Here is a 20,228-nt window from a genome sequence, read left to right on the forward strand (position 1 = left end):
GGCCCCTTTTGGCCTGGCCAAGAATTATTTGCCCGGCCGCTAATGAGTGCCAATTTGTATACGTCCAATGGGTTGGCCCCTAAACATTTAAAAAATAGCTTGAAGGGTGAAATTATGGGGAAAAAGTCTGCTTTATAATTTCCATTTTCATATAACAAAACGAATGTAATATTTGGTATTGATTTCTAACTTTTCGAGATACAAAACACGAATCAAATTTAAAAATAAAAGTAACGTGTAAATTTTGCTGTTATTTTTTCATCTATCTTGATTGCTTGTATGTGATCATGTTTTCGCAGTCTATCTGGCTTTTAACAGAGTCCTTCAATTTAGCCCTCCTGCATTTGTGAAAATCACTGAGCGCTCTTGACTCGGCTTATGTATCCCTTTTCCCCATTTTTCATTCATTTTTGCTGTCTTCAGCCATTGTGTTGCTGCAGTTCGTTCTGTGCATTGTTCGCCTTAATTAAAGCGGGATTACCTGTGCCACAAGGATTCCGCCCACAAACATACAGCCTTACAACAACAACGTACAAACATATATGGACAACAAAATTGCCAATGAAAGGGCAAAATTTCCATTGCAGGCTCACCTGTCTTTTGAGTGACATCGAATAGCTTGGCCACCAGATACTTGTTGGTGGGCGTGCCCTTGGCCAAAAACAGTGAGCCACGATCCGCGTGGGTGAGCAGGCCGACATTGACCAGAATCTTGTGGCACAGCACATCGATGTCCAGTTCGTTGGCCACGTCGCGAATCAGTTCCATGAAGAGCTCACCCTCGTCCAGGTCCATCAGATGTCTCCGGCTCTCAGGAAGCGATGATGCTGACGAGTTCGAGAGACTCCTCGGCGATTTCTGCAGGGAAATGTGACAGAGAAATGAGGAAACAAATTATACAATAGAACCCTTAATAGAAGGCTTAAATTGGGATTATGCTAGGAAAATGACCACACTGAGAATGAACTGTGGCAAATAAAAAATGATGGCTTACTTTAGAAAATTAAAAAACGTTTTTAAAAGTTGGTGCTATCACTATGGACGGCAGTCCATGTAGTGACGAAGCGCACCAGGAAAGTGTGCGAAGGCGACTACTATATATACACGAAGAAATGAAAATCTACTGTGATGGTCCGATCATAATGAATGATACACCTATCGAAAGGTATTACGAAAACTAACAGGATTGCATACCAAGACTCTAAGAAAATCAATTGGCTTGGGAGAGAGAGCGGTAAAAGAAAATATTAGAAAGTCTATTTAATGACGAGTGTAATAATTTTTCGTCACAAATGTTGATATCAGAACTTTTGTATGTTGAAGGTGCGATCGTCACTAGTTTTTTACCTCGTTAAGAGGTGTTTTTATTTGATATGTATTTATCTGTGGTTCCCTGATATTCTTAGGGTATTGATGTATTGATTGAGGCTGCCAAATACGATCGGAAATGAAACCCCTAAACTAAGCCTCTCATTAATGCCCTATATTGTTCAAAAATAATGTTTATAATAGTGCTAGAACATCTCAAGTTTTTATTTGTACAATACTTTAATTCTGTTATTTGGCATGGGAAAGCATACTAAATCCATTATTTAATTAGTTCCCATATAAATAGCTTTATGATTAGCTGGCATTATTATTCCGCAGGACGAGAGTGAATTTTAAATATTAAACAGTGTATTAAGGCAATAACGGCTATTGTCTCTCCTCACGTTCCATTATTTCTGCTTTCGATTTCTGGCCATTTAACCCGGCCCCCAATTTCATTGGAAATTAACTTGGCCCGGTTCAAAGGGTGACTATTAGCAGCAGTTGGCAGTTGTGCCTTTAAGCGGTGCCCGGGCTCCTCGTCCTGTGGCAATGTGGTAATTGAATACCGAAAAGGCCCCTCCGGTCCTGGATCCCCCGCTTCCTCCATTCCAGTGACCTGTGACCTGTGCGTGCGAGTGGCCAATTAAGCGAGTTGGGAGCTGCGAGCTGCGAACTGGGAGCTGGTTACATTGCGTGTACTGTCCTCATCCTGGTCCTGAAAACAGGCCATCCCATTCCACAAGGCTCGCCAGCCCAGCCCACATCCCTATCATTTTTACTGACAAATTAAAGCAATTTAGCGTTGGTGCTGCCCTTTCTTCTATCAACATTTCCTTGTGGCACTGGGCCAGAAATATCAATAATTACAATGTGGGTAAAAATAAGTATTCTACTTGTAGAAAACTATATTCTTAAGGGATTTCATGTATTTTCATCCTTCCTAAATTATTCTTAATATTTTCTCTAAAGTTGTAGTACACAATAAAAGAAATGACCTTACTTTCGATCGATTGCTTACCCAAGTCCTTCGTGTTTTTCCTACACCTAATGATTGCTCTTTTTTATGACTAAAAATTCAGACAAATTAAGTAATTAAATGCCGTTAAACCCCATCTTATTAGCCCTTTAAAAAAAGGAAAAGCTGCGAAAAAGTCTCGTCAAAAAAAACGGGGCGTAAAATAATCTCCGACTTGTTTGGACTGAACTGAAAGTTAAAAAAAAACTGTTTTGTTTGTGTTCGGGTGGGAACAATGCAAATTCATTAAATAAAATGCAGACAAATAAAGGGAAATGAAAACAAAGCCAAGCCAGTCAGAGCGTTAAGTAAATTTGAACTTCAGCCAGTGGCATTGGGTGTTCCCCTTAAAACAACAATAAAATCAACAGAACGATGTTGAGCAGTCGTGCTGATTTTATTATTGTTCTTTTTTATTTTTTTTTGGAAAAGGAAAGTGAAAACATGAAATCGGAATGACTCTTAATGGGAAAACGTCCTGCATGGCATGAAAATTTCACTGCTACACCAAGAAAAACTTGATATGAAACGATGATCAATTTGTTGTATTATCAATTTTGCTTTGATATGCGGCATCTCAATTCGATATGTTCTAAGTATGCCAGTTCGAAACTCAAATGTGTCTTTCTTCCTCCCCCCCATTTAACTTTAAGGGCTATCTCGCTCCACATAAATTTGGGAGAATTTGTTCTTTTCCCTCCCATTTAAGTAATTTAAGTCGCCATATTGCTTATTCTTTTCTCTGAGAGAAAGAAATCGACAAAATGATATTATTAACCAAAAATTTACCATGTGCATATGGATTTGATCCCTGCATGTTTTTTTTTGTGTGTATATATACGGCTACCGATACAAATGCGGATAAACAACAGGGGCTAAGAACTGCCTGAACGGGGCTTGCAGTTTGCATTGCGTAACATGCACTTAAATAAATTGACAATATCGACAACAAAAAGAGGAGGGGCTGGGGGAGGAACACGTGCTCTGTTCACCTGCTGCAAAAAAACGAAAGAAAAAATTGCACTCACTAAGCCAGACAATCGCTGAAAGGTCTCAAAGGTTGACTGCTTGTTGTTTTACCCAGGACACTGGCCTAGTTTTTCCCATTTTCCTTCCCTTCACACACACATACACAGCACATACTCATGGACTGGCTGAAAGAATTTTCCACTGACTTTTAGTTTTGATTCACAAGTGCCCAGGTGAGTGCCGATTTGCATGCGGGACTCAAGCGCACTTCTTGTTTTGATATTTTTATGTTTTTGCTCAACCAATTGCACGAGCAGAAGAGCAATTTGCAGTTCAAGTTGTGATCTAACATAATTTAGATGGATTTTTCAGAAAGGCAAACATTTGAAAAACGCACGGCAAGTGAGTCTCGATGACAGTTACCATTGGCAATGAGTGGGTAAAAGGAGTTCAATTGAGTCCTCGAGTTGAAGCACTTTTCTGATGGCCATCACGGGCGATCAAAATAAACAGGCAAATAAATAAATTATGAGACGGTAATTGAGTTAAATACATATACTCGATGGTCGTAGCTATTCAAAATTACTATTCACTCTCTAAAATGTAAATATTTTCTAATGCATATCAAATATGGAAAATAAAACATAACAAACGGAGAAAACCAAGAGAATCATAATTAAGTATTTATAGTAAAAAGAAAGCATACATTTTTCATTTATTCCAATAAAATCGTTCACATGAAATTCATTTTATGAAAAGACCATTCTTCATCGACAAAGGTCGGGCAATATATATTCCACATGTACAGCATTTTATTTTATGTTATTTTCCCGCCGAAGGGGGGCTACAGAAAATATCAAATAAAAGTTAATTGAAAAATACTTGACGCCGACGTGAGGTAGCGATTTAAAAACCTGCCGGCGGAGGTTGTCAATAAATAACCAATAAATACATATAGCACGCTTTTCGGCTGTCGATTGCAAGTGGGGGTTTTGGAAGCGAGCAATTTAATTTTTAGTGCCTGAATTAAACATAAGCAGAAGGTCGTGAAAAGGCAACATTGCACTATAGGCTGGATGACCACTTTAGGTGGCCAAAAGTAATTTTTTGAAAGTCCTTAAAATTAGGATCCAATGATGTCATTCTGTTAGGATAACATCAGACTTTAATGTTACATACCAGATATTTTAACAGAGGCTCGCACTGTTAAGGTACAGGCTGTTAAAACAGCTGTTGGCAGTGACGGGCGCACGTGGATCAAATAATTTAATAAAAACAAGAACATTTAAATTAATTCAAAGAGCAATTTAGAACGATTATAACAACCGGTGCTTTACGGCATCGAAAGAGAGTGGATTAAACTAATTATTTGTATATTTTAAGTGTTAAAATATAATGCGGTTTCTTTGCAATTCAAAATTTATTTATACCCCTTTAACTTTTAACAAATTGAAATAAAAACTCATCTTTAAATAGACAAACAAAGAGAATGTGACCTAGTTTCACCTTAATATTTATACTGGGTTGTAGGAAATACAATTCTTGTTCATATGAATGTTATTTGAGGGTGCACTTTTGCGCACTTTTTCTTGAATCTGTATTTAAAGGCCTCGACCTAAAACGGCGAAACACACGCAAAATTGGTGCACAAATGTCAATTGCGATGATATTTTTAATGAACGGTATACAGGTATCTTTCTAATTATATATTAGTAATTAACAAATTTTTTAACACCATCTTTTCAAAAGAATAACTTTGTTAAAAAGTATTTTTTAATTTTTTGTGTTTCTTATATTGATTTTAATAATTAAGACTCGATTGCACTTAACAAAAAAATGGAAGTCACTCAATTTTTTTTGGTAATTATATTCTTTTTATTATAAACAAAACAATACAAAAATATAATTTTTTAAGTTTATTTTTGTCATAAAAAAAATTTTTTTTTTTGAAAAAAGGCGTGACCATGCCCATTTTTTCATAAAAAACATAAATTTAATATTATATATGCAATTAAAAAAAAAATACCTTTAAATTGTTGCTTCGTTTTTAAGTTATTAATTAAGGCCACAAAAAGAGATCATCCAGCCTATAGTGCATTGTGGAAATGCCACTCCTCTCCGAATTCATGTGGCTGTGTGAGTTTTTCCAATTAGCGAACTTCACACGCAGCCAGAGACACCAAAGAAAAGCGGAGAGCCAGCCAAAGGAAATTTGTGAAAATATCAATTTAGTTAATTCGCTCGGCGAGAAGGCGAACAAAGTTAAATAAAAGCGGAAATCCAGCGCAGTGGCAGCAGTGCCAAAAGTACAACAAAACAGGGCAAAACAAAGCAGGGCAAATACAAATACCAGCTCAAACAGTCGGTAGTCGGTGGGCAAATAAAGCACTGACAATGCGAAGGGCTGAAAGGATGGTGGCTAAGTGCTGGGGACCCACTGCAATTGCCACTGCCAGTTGGCAACTGCATTCGCAATTGCACTTGCCATCGCTGGATGCCATTGTTTGGGGGGAAATTCGGGGGGCTAAAATGGATTGGATGAATGCGATGGGGAAGGACCGAAACTATTCCCCATTTTATAATGGACGGAAAGTTCTGGGATAACTTCCAATAAATATTTTGATTTCAATTATCGAGGTGGAGAGATCGTAAAAATTATCCTATTTACAATTTTATTTAATTTTGTTTATTTTATATTTTAACTTTCAATTATTAAGGTACAGAAATCGTAAAAAATCATCCTATTTACCATTTTATTTTATATTGTTTATTTTACTTTTTTTTTAGGTTGTTCTATAAAATATTTATTTAAGGGAAGTGAAAACCTAACTTAACTTAAGTTAAAGTCCCTTACATTTTTTTATACTGTTTTGTTAACAATGCACTGAAAATGCAGCATAAAAAAAGTTAATGTATTTCCAAGTTATAAATTAAACTTTAATATCAACGGTAAGGTATTAAGTAGATAATGTAGGTTTTGCGTACATCAAAGCACAAAACCAACCTTCTTCGATTCGAATAGATTTCTGTGACATCCCCGTATATATATTGCATTGGAGCCCTCCGTTCCACAGTTTTTGTATTAAATCTCTATTTTTAATTTTTATTATAACAGTTTTAGTTTTAGATACCCCCCGCCCCCCAATAAATGGGCGGATAGTTAACTCTTATTCGAAATCCCTGAATTAAAGCATAATCTTTAAGCGAATACATTTATATTTAAAATAAATATTTGTTTTTGAAATCAGAATCTAAAAAAGTAAATTAAGGCCAAGCAAATAAGAAAGGGATTTATCTGGGAACTTTTTATCTGATCTTACCACCTTTTTTATTATTAATTAAAAGTTTCTTACTTACTTACTATATCGTATGGCTAATATATTCTTTATAACATAGACAAACAAAATGACATACCTGCTGAACGGTGGGCGAGGCGGCCATCCACTGCTGGAAGAGATCGGAGGTGACCGAGGGCCGCTTGTGCGGTTTGCGATTCTCGATGAACTCCTGCAGCCGGCTTAGTGCCTCCGGAGGAGCCCTTTCCGTCAGCCACTTCTCGAAGGCCTCCGGCTTCTCCTCGAACAGCCGGGCCACCTCATCGACATCCTGCTGCGATGCCGAGATGGCACTCGTCTTGGCTGTTTGGGTCTGTATGCTGGCTGTCAGCGAAGGGGATTGGGATGGGGAACTGGCGGCAGGTGGTGTCATCAGCCGCGCGGCAGCTTCACTTTCGCCGGATGGAGATCTCAGCTTGATTTCTGGACTGCGACTGGTGGCCGCAGGTCGATTGTTATTGCTCTGCCGGTGATGATGATGCTCCAGTTTGATCTGATTGCCACTGGAACTGCTGGAGGGGATGGCTCCAGCTCCAGCTCCAGCTGCAGATCCAATTCCAGCTGCCGTTGACGTGGCCGCCTTGTTGGCGCCATTGGTCAGCGGTTTGGACGAGGACGACGACGACGTTGTGGCGGCTGTAGAGCTGCTGGTGGTCATTTCAACCGGAGCTGCGGCGCCGCCAGCTGGCGATGACACATCTGTCATGTTGCTGCTGCTCACTGTGCCGTGCATGAAATCATTGCGGGCAAAATGTGGGGACCACCTCCTCCTCCTCCTCCGATCCTTCTGGTCGCCTCGTTAGCCCGGCTCCGAATCCTGCTGCGTCCGCTGATTAAGTCACGTACTCGCCCACTTATGGGGGTGCTGGAGTCCAACCTGTTGCTCTCCACACTCCTTGACTTTAACGGCCAGGTGCGTGGCACTGGGGTAATTGATGATGGGCCAGACTCATCGGCCGGTTAGCCGCCAGATTTTACTTCATGCACGTCTGCCCTTTTGTTTGTCTTTTTCGATGGCTTTAAATGCGTCCACTCGCCGGTTAACAGTTGATTTTTCCCTTTGATTGAGGGCCAACCTGAAAGAGGAGAGAACGGAGAAAGTTAGTCTTTGATGGCGGATTAGGGGCCAGCTTAAATGGAACAAATGGAAAGTTTAGACGCAACTTTGCCACATTGCCACTTGAGGCTAATGGCTGTCTGCCATTAAAGGAATCGCTTTCGAAATTCTAGATGAGCAGGGCGTGGCCTAACCAAGCCATTAACTTTGAGTGCGGAGCGCGAAGCGGAGCCGCAGGACCTCCCACGTATCTTCTTATCAGTTGCTTAAAAATTAATGAGTTGCCGGGAAGTTTGCCGGGGATTTTACGTTGGATTTTTCAGAGTAGTTTGCCCCTGCACTTTCAGTGATTTAGTTAAATTTTAATGCATAGAAGTGGAAATTTTAATTATTTTAATATTTTATGTTTTTTTAAAAAATAATAAAATTGCTTAAAAAAATAAATGTTGGTCATAAATATTAAATATATCGACTTCTAAACGGCTAACTATTTTTTAAAATACCTTGATAAAAAACAAAAAAAATCGAAATAAAGGAAAATTTGATTAAAGTTTATATATTTTCAGGAAATATTAATTTTTAATTTAAAATAACTTGTCTAGGTATTTATATTATTTACGAAAAAACTTAAAATGCAAGTAATTTCTTTAAGTTATTTAAATGCGTTAAATAAGTTGATTTTCTTCGCAAACTAATCACAAGTAACTCCAAATACCTTTTTTTATAAATATAAGAGCTGCCAAAAAATTCCGGAAACATAAATTTCGCAGTTCGCTCCCAATTTGAATTCCAAATCTAGATTTTTTATTCAACTTAAGTGTCCTTTTCGCCTGCCTTTTCAATTCCGAAAATGTGAATGTATCACATAGAATTTATTTGCGGGTAATAAATTCGCTGATCCCCCTGCAGAGTGGAGAAATCTCTTGAAATCTCGGCCCGAATGCGGAATGGAAATAAATTTAAATGCTTCAATGGGACACGAATTTATGACCCCCCTTTCGGAGTGGCGAGGGGAGGGGAGGGGGAAGGGGCATAGGTAATTTCAGCTGACGTCAAATGCAAAAGCCAGGACTCGAAAGGTGGCTTGCATTCACATTTCCGAGAGCATAGTACCGCAAACAAAAAAGGAAAATGTTTAAAATGAAAATGGGGGTGGTTGAGGGGGAGGCGGTGGTGAAACAACGTTGCCATTTGTGCACATTTGCATTGAAATGGCCCCCGACATTTGCATGGTAAACACTTTCGGCGCTTGCCACGTGCCACCTTCAAAATGCAGCTTGCAACTTGCATCGGAATATAGGATGGTGTATAAAGCCGAGAGCCAATCCCATCTGCTCGTCATAAAGCTGCATCAAAGTGTGCCAACAGTTTTGCTCTTAACATGCTGGTCTAGTTTATTTTCGTACGGAGTACAGAGAGTACATCCTGCGAGGGTCCTTTGTCCTTTGGACACGGCACCTTGACCACCGACCACCCATCACCGATGACTTCGCATGCAGCCTGCACTTGTTTGTCCTCTCGTCCGGCATAAACAATGGTGTTTTGAATAAAACACAAGAAAGACCGGGGGTCAGAAGAGGCCACAGTATCCAGGACTTTATCACGCACTCGTTTGCAATTTCAAATTGGGTAATAAATTCCTGAACTCCGCTCTGCAGATGGGTTTTGTGCTGGTGCTAGCCCGATGTCCTGATGTCCTGGGGTGGCCTGTAAAATTGCTTTGTTCTCGCCGGCTTTTGTGGGCGAGTCTCTTGGCCCCCCGGCTTAGTTGCTACTGTAAATTTAATGTCAACACTAAAGATTAAGAGTTTAATGCGCACTTTGGCAAACAAATTTTTTGTTCCCCCGTTTACGGGCAGTCGACCTTGGTCGAAGGCCATAAATCGAACATTAAGTTGGTGAAATTATAAGCTTATTTGCGCTGCTCTGAAGTACAATTAAGTTGGTAAAATAAGGTCGGGGCTTGAAGTGAATTAAGGGTCATTCAATGGCTGCCACTTTAAAGCGGAACTAAAGGAAAGGGATCGCCTTGTAACTAATTAGTTATGCCTGGCAACCTCTTGTTCAACAAGAAACTCATTTATAAATTCATCAAATTTACATTAGTCTAATATGGCGTGCCAACTGAAATTTCTCCCATTTGCCTGTGCAATGCAAATATTTCACTGCAAAATGCAAACAATTAGACGTAATTAAACCCATGCTAAATCTGCATTTGCGAAAGCGTTTAGCCGCCGCTCCCCATCAAAAGCAACCCACCGAAATCCTTGTGGAATTGACAACGCCACCATCATCCCACAGCCTGTCCATCAACCAAGTCAACATTTGCATAATTTCAAATGGAGCTCTGACGCTGTGGTTCCCCGGATGCCTTCAGCAGATAGTTTGTTTCCTAATTCGACGGCAGCAATTAGAGCCGGTCATGAGCAGCGGCAAATTGGAGCCGAGCAGGGGGAATATGCGTTGTCCTGCGGGTCACGCACTCGAATCCGGAAATGAGCAGCGGAAATCGCCGACATCAGGGCATACAAAATGGTAAAATGTGAGGGCCACATGTGGGCGCCATATAGTTGCAATTATTATAATAGCACCACGAAGCTTAATTAAACTTGGTTTTTGCATGCATTTCCTGGGGCAATTTGTTTTTACTCGCATTTAGAATCAAATTAATATTTAATCCTGGAATCTAAAGCTCTACTTCGTTGCTTAAATAATTATAAAACATGTTCTTACTTTGACCCCAGCTGTATACACTCAAAAAAAACTTGTTATGAAACGATGATTAATTTGATATTATGTGATATTAATTTTAACTTGATATGCGGCATCTAAATCGAGTTTGGAATGTTTTTTTTAAGCGCAATCTTGCTCTATTTCGAACTGATGTAATATCGATTTGACCCCGGTGTGTTTTTTTGTGTGTAGGGTTTATTATGGCACAACAAATTCAGGGAAAAACTCAACCGAATTCATGCATATCTACGGATCTGCTTCAGTTATGGCCTTCGTTTTGTACTACCTTCTGCATGAAACCACAAAAATAATTAGCTTAAACCCTTTGTAATGTTCTGCTAGCATGCAAAATAGTTGCGACTGCAGCTCACATTAAAATCGCCGGTGTTTATTGCAAATTGCAATCAGCCAGTCAAAATCAGCCAAATGCACACAGACGCCGCATGGAGAGCTTCACTCATATTTGCCGTAATTAAAAAAAATGTGTAAGTTGGCTTCGCTGGTCATGTACTTTTACCCAGGGGCAGTAGTTATTTTTAATTAAAATGCGCCACAAACGTGTCAGGGCCGCAGGATCCGTGGCTCTCCCGGCTTGCAGGATGCAGTCTGCAGGTTGCAGGACGCTTTGCGGTGCACTTTCCCGTCACTTTCCGAAGGTGGGGCATGCAAATGACTGAACGGGTCCTGCGGTTACCGCTGCCCACCTGAACTGCAGCCAGAAAACCACCATCGCCCACAATCAGGACACCTGCATCGCCCAGCGGCGACCATAAATAGACGGTAAACAGAAAGGGCCCCTTGCAGAAAAATGTAAGGAAACTATAAGCATTACAAACATTTAATTCCTAATTTTAACTAATTTTTGAAGAAACAGTAACAGATAACCAATCCGTATTTAATATTTCTCCAAGAAGGTTTTTGAAACTCTCTTGATTTTTGTTGGAGAAATGTGTCTTAGTAATAATCAAAGTTTGTTACTGAAGAATTAAAAAATGATGTCTAAAACTAAAAATATTTCTTTCGAATGAACCTGGAATAATTGTATGTTATCTAATGATATGATATAATATCATAATTGATACCATGATGTCTGAAACGATTGTTTAAAGGATATCAATTTTGTGATTAATTCCAATTTAAATAGTATTTTATTTAATTAACTATTAACTATTATTTAACTATTAACTATTCTAAAATAGCTTATAAACGTGCGAGTTTTGTTTTCCCTTCACTTGGTAATCATTTTGATAAAAATATCAACTTGGTAATCCTCTTGAGATTTTCAGTGTTTTGCTGTCCAATGTGCCGGTGCACTGGGCCAGCACGTTTAGAATTACAGAATTAGTGGGGAGCAGCACACGCAAACGATGGCAAACTCAACCCCGCCGCCACATTGTTGCCATTTTGCAAGCGGAAGTGCCTATTACATGACGTGCGTGCAATGGAAATGGCCGAAATGGGGTAAGTGGGAATGGGGTGTTTTCAGGGATGCAACGCTGGGAGTAAGGAGGGGTAAATTAACTTTGCGGCTAGTTTGTTGCTCGGCAGACCAGCTGGCTATGTCAGCACCTTCAGCTTCATGTTTTCAATTTGCGAAATTGCAACGTTGCATTTTGGACGCGACTTCATCAGTGGCGCTTAGCGGTGCTTTTGGCCGCCATTGGCCGCTTTTCACCCCCACCCCCTCTGACCCCCTTTTGCGTTTAAGGCATTGGCAGGACAGTCACGTAGCGGCTTTATACACACATACACAAAGTCTGCCGCATTGCTGTTGCACTTTATAAGCTTTCAACGGCTGCCGCTTCCCAGAGGACATTTTGCCTTTTTGGCTTAACAGTGGAAAATGCGCCCAAGGCGAAATGAAGAGGAAGGGGGTGGGGTTGAGCCTGGTGTTGACATCTACCCACCATTCCACCCTCTTTCCAAACTATGTTCATGTTGTGGTAATTCAAAATTTACATTTCCCACATGAACAGGGCCTCCCCGAAACATTTTCTTAGACAATACTTGTTGCATAATAATTGCTTGGATGCCTGGGTTAGTTTGGAGAACCTTCAACTGGATTTTCAAGCGAATTGCAGTTGCATTTTAAAATTTTAAAGTCATACCAAGTATTTTTTAGCCAATAACTCCTTTTAGATTTATTTTCTTGTATTTAAAAGTATAATTTTAAAACTCATTTGAAATCTTACAGAATATATTTTAGAAAGAACTGACTTTTGATAATCCAAATAATTTCATTAAAATCTAGATAAATTTTTAGCCACGTTAATTAAACCTGGAGATGAAAATTCTCGGGACTCCAGGTTATTGCCAGAGAAGTCGACATTGAATCCAACTGAAGTTGCCATTCAAGTGGTTCCTGGCATTAGTCAAAATGTTTACCTGCCTGCCACAAATGAAATGACATGCCATGGAGGTAGAATCCCACAACCCGACCTTGTGATTGCCTTTCATTGAGCCAGAAATTCCTCTGTCGAATTGGAAATGTTTGCCCTGGGCATGCAAATTGGAATATATTGTCAGTGGCCATGTACTTCTCATACTGCAGATGTCAAAAATTTGTTATTTATTGGGGGTAAACTGCAATCGAGAGTTGAGGAATTGAGGAATCTGTTTGCCATCGGATTGATTTCTGAGCAAGTGTGGCAGGGGCAGCAACCGAATGTTTGCCATTAAAGAAACTTTGCTTTTATTTATCTATTTATTTAAATAGCTCCAGAGATATTTGGCTTTCTTCAATGTTTACACAGGAATTACCAGCAATATTGGTTTACCTCAAAGCTCACTTCAAATTCCTTAAAGCACTGCAACAAAATTCTCGGCTGCCAATATATTTGCCGTTGGTCATTTAACAAGCCATAAAATTCAATTAAAATGCAATTTCGTACGAAATGATGAATGGACCCAGTCAAATGCACAAAATTCCTTGGCAAGCCACAAAATTCTTCTTGAATACGTGTCAGCTCCAGAGCGGAAATTCAAATCACCAAAAGCTTTTCAGCAGATCAACTTTCTATCCACCGCTGCAACATCATTAATACTTGTCGCATCCCCAGAAACTCAGCACTATATTCATTTTTTTTTGTTTCGGTTTTTATGGTGAAAAGCTGAAATCTAGTCATGGCAAAATAATTGAAAAACTTTCGTCAACCCCGAAACAAAGTCAAGACGAAGACAAAGTAAGCTGTGCAGCTCCCGGGCATTCGGGCTTAATTAAAAGATTCAACAGAGGAAGTCGGGGGAGAATTCGAGGAGCGAGTTCCACTTGGAAAACCCAAACCAGAAGCTAAGTGTGGCCTGTGGTCGGCGTCCTGGTGCAGTGTCCGTCCATTAATGCAACACAATAACCAATTTACCACTTAACTTTCAGCATTCAGCTCCTTGGCGCTGCAATCCCAGGCGCTCCGAGTGTAAGCCGCTCTGACAGGACCTCTTGACTCCGGTCCACCGGGTCCAAACAAGGCCAACGGGCCAACAAGGCGCATAAATGTCAACAATGTTGACTGAAAATAGTGGCCCGCTGACAGAATAATGCAGCGGCTCAGCAGCTCGGCAACTCAGCAACTCGGCAAAGTGAATGCGACGGCTCGACACTGGGTGCATTGTGTCCCGGTCTTTTGGTGGCCATCTCCACTTTAGTGGACAGAATTTTGCGGCCCTTCAGGCCCTCGAAAAGGGGGAGGTCCTGGGTAGATGTAAGACTACAGAGAGAAGTGATTTGTTAATTTAGGAAATGGTTTTAGCTATGCACAAAAAAATTTCTAGTATTTATACGCATATCATTTTTGCAATGCATTAGAGATAGCGCTTTAAGTTAAAAAGGGAGAAAGACGCATTCGAAATTCGAGCTGGCCACATTACACCAAATTGATTATCGTTTCCAAACAATTTTTATGGGTGTACATTTAGGTGACAAATAAATAGGTGGGAAATTTAATTTACTTGTTCTGCAAATCCAGATGTCAAATAAAATTTTTATTACTGTGAAAAGCCAAGACCCAAAACCAAGACCAAATAAAGTCCTGCGTCCTAGATCAAAGTTCGGCTGCCACAACGCATCCCGTTACCAATTTAAACAATTTAAATATGATTTCCGACGTTTCAGGCGGCGAATTGAAGTGAAATTGATTTCGTTCCTCTCGAGTGTGACACACGTCGTGCCTGGCGAGGCGGTTTTGAGCTTGAAGTGGCAATTTAATACCACTTTGTCTGGCGGCGTGTTTGTTATTCAATTTTGCCATCGAAAACACACGAAATGTTCTACGAAACAAGCCGCAATAATAACGGTTCTGCATAATTTGATAACACAGCATTGAGGGGCTGGTGTTTTGATGGGTTCCCTACATATACACTCCCCATATATTGTCACTTGGAGACGCGGAGACAGAGATTCTGTCAGGCATTTGTGTTTGCACAAGCTTAAGTGGCATTGGCTTTGGCTGTTGTCTCTGCCACATTCGTTTTCGCCCTGCGCGCCACTGTCTCTTCGCAGCTGCTTCCGTTTCCGCTCCAACCACCCCCACCCATCCACTTCCGGTGGCCCAGCACCTCGAAGAAGCACCCTCTATTGACAGTGGTTCTTAATGGCATCACAATATTTAGCACTGGCTTTGTTTCAAGACAATTTATGCCTGATTGCGTTGATTGATTAAGCGCACTTGTTGTTCCCATTCGGTACTTGGGAATCGCCCGTCACTCGGATGTTGCCGCACTTTAATTAGCTCATTTTCCTTGGCCTGGCTGAGCTGAATTTTAATTTTGCGGCCTGTACACGAGTAAGCAAATTTGCGGCCAACAAACCAAACTTTGCAATTAAAACTTTCGGCAAACAAATATTGAATAATAAATTGTTTTATGGTGCAGTTAAAAGTTTTTCAGCCCCCAGCATTTCGGGAGGGGCACTGTAAATGCGACTTTAATTCGATTAGTGAGTGGAGATGGGAAATTAGAGAAAACTTTTTACGCAGTCACAAAGAGTTTTTGCCCCAAAACCCAGACAATGTCAATGTCCAAATCAAACTGCGAGCTCAACTGGAGTGGAATAAAGAAGCGTCTGTCAGGATGATCCGTTGGCCCCGAGAGAAAATATGACAGGACATAAAGCACATTAATTGCTTGCCATCAGGCACAAGAAATGCTCGATGTCAATTTAACTCTGACTCATTACTATTCAGCCCACACTCGATTGGAGTCCTGATATCGACACTCAACGAGGGCAAGGACATCGGGTGAATGTGACATAAACCTCATAAACCAAATCACGGCCAGCCGTCGGTTGTCATTTTTCACATGAACCGAAGTTTTTCTCCGATATATATATATACTTTATATAGACCCTGTATGTTCATTTATTTCAATACGACCACCCTCTGCCGAGCTTTGCTCTTTTATTTGCCGAATTTTCTGCAAATAATTCAAGCACTGTAAGCCACTCACTGAGTCAGCAGAAACAATTGAGAAATCCTTTGATTTCCTCGAATGACAAAATGCTGCTGTCATGTAGCTAAGCTGCAAATGACATTAGCCTTGGATTACCGGGCAAATCCCAGATCCCAGTTTGGTAACTACCGCACTCGAATCCCTTCCGAAATGAAACCAAATCAGTGAGAGCTGTGAGTTGCAATCACAGGACTCGGTCGAAGGTAAAATTAAGTCTAGTGCAACCAAAGGCAACGGGTTGACCCCGAAACTAACCGACCATGAATGTGTGTGTGTTTGTGTGCATCGCAGGGATCAGCTCTGCTGATTATCAAGCATTTTCACAGCTGACTTGAGCCCTTCTTCGAGTCCTTTGTCTATGGCCACAGGGCGATGAGCTTTGGCAGAGTCAAGACGGCAATTAATTGGCTTTTGAGAGGTATTCAAATGGAATGAAATTAGTCTGTGATTGCAGCCCAAACGTAAGCGTATTCAAACATATGCACTTGGCCAAGCAAATTAGAATACAAATGTGCATATATTGACAGGTGATTTGATAGGTTAATAAGCAAAAATATACATAGGAGTAATCGAAAGTAAAGATTTTCAAAGGTAACTTGAACTATAAGTGCTTCTGGCTCTCCGAGATAAAGATTTCGGTAAAACGATATGCGTATGCAATACCATGCGCATATCGATTCGACCGACACGTCTTTCTTTTTGCGTGTAAGCAAGTACTTACTTCCCCCTTAATTTCATCAATTGTAATCATATTTTGTTCATGTTCTTTAAAATTTATTAGAAATTATATTACACAATGTCTTTGGCCAGCAAGTAGAGCAAGGTATTCATATTCAAATAGTTGGATGCAATCATTCAATCAATGCCGCAATGACTCAACCGCTAGCGATGGACATTGAAATGCCATTAGCGTGTCCGTGCTTGGGAACCGCAACAACTGTGGTCGCAACGTGGAAAGGACACAAAACAGGACAAAGCAGGACCGCAATACCGCATCGCTGAAAACTAATTAAAGTCTTATTCGCACACCCACTCTCCCTCTCTCTCCCTCCCTCTGCCTCGCACTCACAAACGTATTTGAATAATACATTTTTTGCGATTTGCGGCATTGCTCATACGCCGTGGGGTGCCGTGTTTGGCAATTGTCGGGATATATATTCGTAATGTATATATAGTAAATGGCAACTGCTTCGCACACTCTTGTGGCCCATAAATGTTTAATTTTATGCAGCTTTCTGTCGCCTCGTGGCAACATAATGAAATGCTCGCCACATTGTTCGCCCCACAAAAGGTCAAACTGGAAAGTTTTAAAAGCCTTTTCCACCTGAGCTACAGCCACTAAATGCTGCCGAAAGTTTTTGGCTCTCGTGGGGATTTTCGCAGCATTTAAGTGGCAGCCGTCTGTAGTGTTTCATTAATTAAACACTGGGGCTGCCTGTTAGTCAGTCGCACACACAGTGCGAAAAGGTTGAGTGTTCTTGTCAAGACACTGAAGATTTCCATATCTCTCAATCATAAAAGGCATAGTATTTAATACAATTTAATTCAACTTTAAATTATGTCGTACACACTAAAAAATAAAGCGGTGGGATCAAATAAATATGCGCATGGTTAATTTCTGGTACTTATACGTATATGTACTTAAACCACACGCACTTTTCCGGAGAAATCCGATTGCAGTAGTAATATAATCTATTACATTTCAGTTCCTTGTAATAAAAATGGCCAAGACTAATAGGAACAACTAATGCAACAATTACTGCCTTGTTTAAAAATATATTCTCTATTAAACCTAAACAGATCAAAAATACTTTAAAAGTCTTTTAAAGAGTATTTTATTATGCATATAAAACAAATATTTTATGACCAATTTAGTGGATAATTTGTATAAGTTTCCTTGCCGTCGCCATTTCGCTGGCACTTTATACGCCGCCATTTTCCGCATTTCTCCTTTCCGGCTGTTTGCAAATGGCTTCATCAGCTTAGTCAGCTGCACTCTGTTTGTGAAAAGCTGCGATGGTGGTGCACTTATATCCTGGTGGTCGGGAATCATAAGTTGTTGATTTCGGGACTTACTTGCCGCATGGAGCTTAAAGATTGTGTGGGTCTGGGGAGCCTCTCCACTTATCGATTTGTCATTTGGCAGGCGCGCTTATGCCTTCTATTTTTATACCAATAATGACTGTGAATTGTCGCTAAAATGTTTATAATGTTGGCGCTGTAAATGTAAATTGCTTTCCCAGCAGGCCAATACACACACACACACTCGGGAGGTCTTTTCCTGGTAAATTCAGAGATCTTTTGGCATCACGAAATTGTATTACGCGGCAGATAAGCTGCTTGGCATTAACTGCGAGCACTCATTTAATGAAACTTTTTTATTACTTCCCGGCGTTACGCTGGCCATTTAAATTGCCGCCATTTGATCGGAATCAATGAGATTTTTAATGCGATTTCGATTGGCAACTGTGGCGGAGCTCAATTTTTATACGCGAAAATTTATGGAATATCCTTACATATGGCTTCTTCATCACACATGCATTTGGACTTAAAGAGATTTTGGCTGTAGTTATTTAAATCAGTAATAAAGCTCTTTATATCTCTGATTTATCGACAATTAACATAGAACTTGTTGTTGTATAAAAAAAATGGTCTGCCAATATTGTTTTAACCAAATGATTATCCTCTTGTTAGTAAGTAAAAAAGCAAATAAATGGAAATGTACATATATTCTGTGTTCTATCTGTATTTTAAATATTATTTTTATAAACTGCTCCCTTGACACTAACGGAATTTATCGAAATCGACTTACATTTTTAAAATTGAATGAATCGTTTTCCCACCATTCGGAACACATGAAACGAAAACAGCAGTTTCGGGCCTTGTTTAAAAATGCAATTAAATTCGTTCGCACGATGTAGTTTGTATTATCAAAAGAAAGAGCAAATATCGGAACAGAAAACGAGACTTGTGTCGGAAAAAATGTGAAATTCAGTTGGAAGATGGAGTGCAACATGGAAAATATGGTTGAAAATACGAGAATTGCACCGCACTGACGAAGTTTTTTTTATGATTTTTGTCAGCCATTCAGTGTGAGTGCGGAATTTATGAGATCTGCAAAAAGTGTCGCATGTGTTGGCCGAAGCGAAGGAATCCAGCAGATACGATACGTGCTGGGTTTCGAATAAAAACGTGGGTGCTTTGCTTCTTTTTTTTCGCTTCGCAGCTCAGCTGGCGGAGTGGCGAATTCCCCCCTCGTAGGTAAACGGGCATAAATGTTTTACAAAAACTTGTTTGTGCCACACGTAGAAGGAATAACAAGCGAATTAATTAATTAAACGTTAGTTAGGCTCCATGTTTAAGTGTCGCAGCTGCCGCCTGCGAAACACACATTAATGACACATGCACGAGTGTCCCGGCTGCCAGGACATGCGTTTGAGTGTATGTGTATGTGCTTGTAATGGATGGACTTGGACGCAGGTCCCAAATATAATTGACAGCTGTGATTTATGCATGCTAGCAGTAATTGGACATTCAACAGCATGGAGCATCGCCGATGGCCAGCGAATCGACTCGGAAGGTGTCCATGGACACGATATCAAGTCAGGGTTAATTTAATGGCCGGCCAGCCATTTCGCAGTTCTCGGAAAAGAGGGAAGCCAGTCAAAAAGAAAGGAAATCTTCATGGCCAACCGGAGGTCGAAGAATTTTCCGCAGTCAGTGCACGTGGGTCTTCCTCGTTTTCGGTATCCCGTGTGTACCACCGCCTTGAAAGAGCTCAAAGTGAAATTTGCATGAATAGAAAACAACACAAAGCAAGGTTAAAGTGCTACACCCAAAAAACACTTAAAATATAAAACGATGATCGATTTGATGTTATGTGGTATCAGTTTTGACTTGATATGCTCGAAATGCAATAATGAGTTGAGAGAATTATTTATTCTCACTCCCATTAAAGTAATTTAAATCGCCATATCGCTTATTGTTGTCTTTTTCGCTCTTTTTTTGTGTGTAGTAAAATGAGAAATTAACCAACTAAAATTAAAGAGTTCCGTAGAAAACCCTCCGTTAGCACTCAACCCACCGAAGCCTGCTATATATTAATTGGCCATATTGTCTGAACTGACAAAGTAAAACCGAAGCGTTGCCAATAAAACTAAAGAGCCTCAGATTAGCCGAATAACCGAATAAGAAAACAAAGGAGCCAAGGAAACCCAAACAATTGGACGAAATGAGGCAAAGACTTTTGCTCAACATTAAATTTGATTGAGATTAATAGCGAAGTAAATGGTGAAGATTATTATGGCTGCCGGGCGGCCATTAGCAGGGGAGAAAGTTGGCGAAGGAGCAGAATAAAGACGAAAGC

General features: G+C 40.1%; 1 protein-coding gene across 1 annotated transcript in view; it reads right to left on the reverse strand.

The window, feature by feature from the left end:
• Pde6 (phosphodiesterase 6) overlaps window positions 1-20,228 on the reverse strand; it is a 56,231-nt gene that overhangs the window by 16,590 nt on the left and 19,413 nt on the right. Inside the window, exons 3-4 of the mRNA XM_017147038.3 lie at window positions 6,710-7,706; window positions 594-858 (exon numbers count right to left, since the gene is read on the reverse strand). Of these exons, the coding sequence (XP_017002527.2) occupies window positions 594-858; window positions 6,710-7,363 (919 nt within the window). The 5' untranslated portion in view covers window positions 7,364-7,706. The remainder of the gene's footprint in view (window positions 1-593; window positions 859-6,709; window positions 7,707-20,228) is intronic.

Source organism: Drosophila takahashii, chromosome 3R (genome assembly GCF_030179915.1).
Source record: "Drosophila takahashii strain IR98-3 E-12201 chromosome 3R, DtakHiC1v2, whole genome shotgun sequence".
Classification (NCBI taxonomy): Eukaryota; Metazoa; Arthropoda; class Insecta; order Diptera; family Drosophilidae; genus Drosophila; species Drosophila takahashii.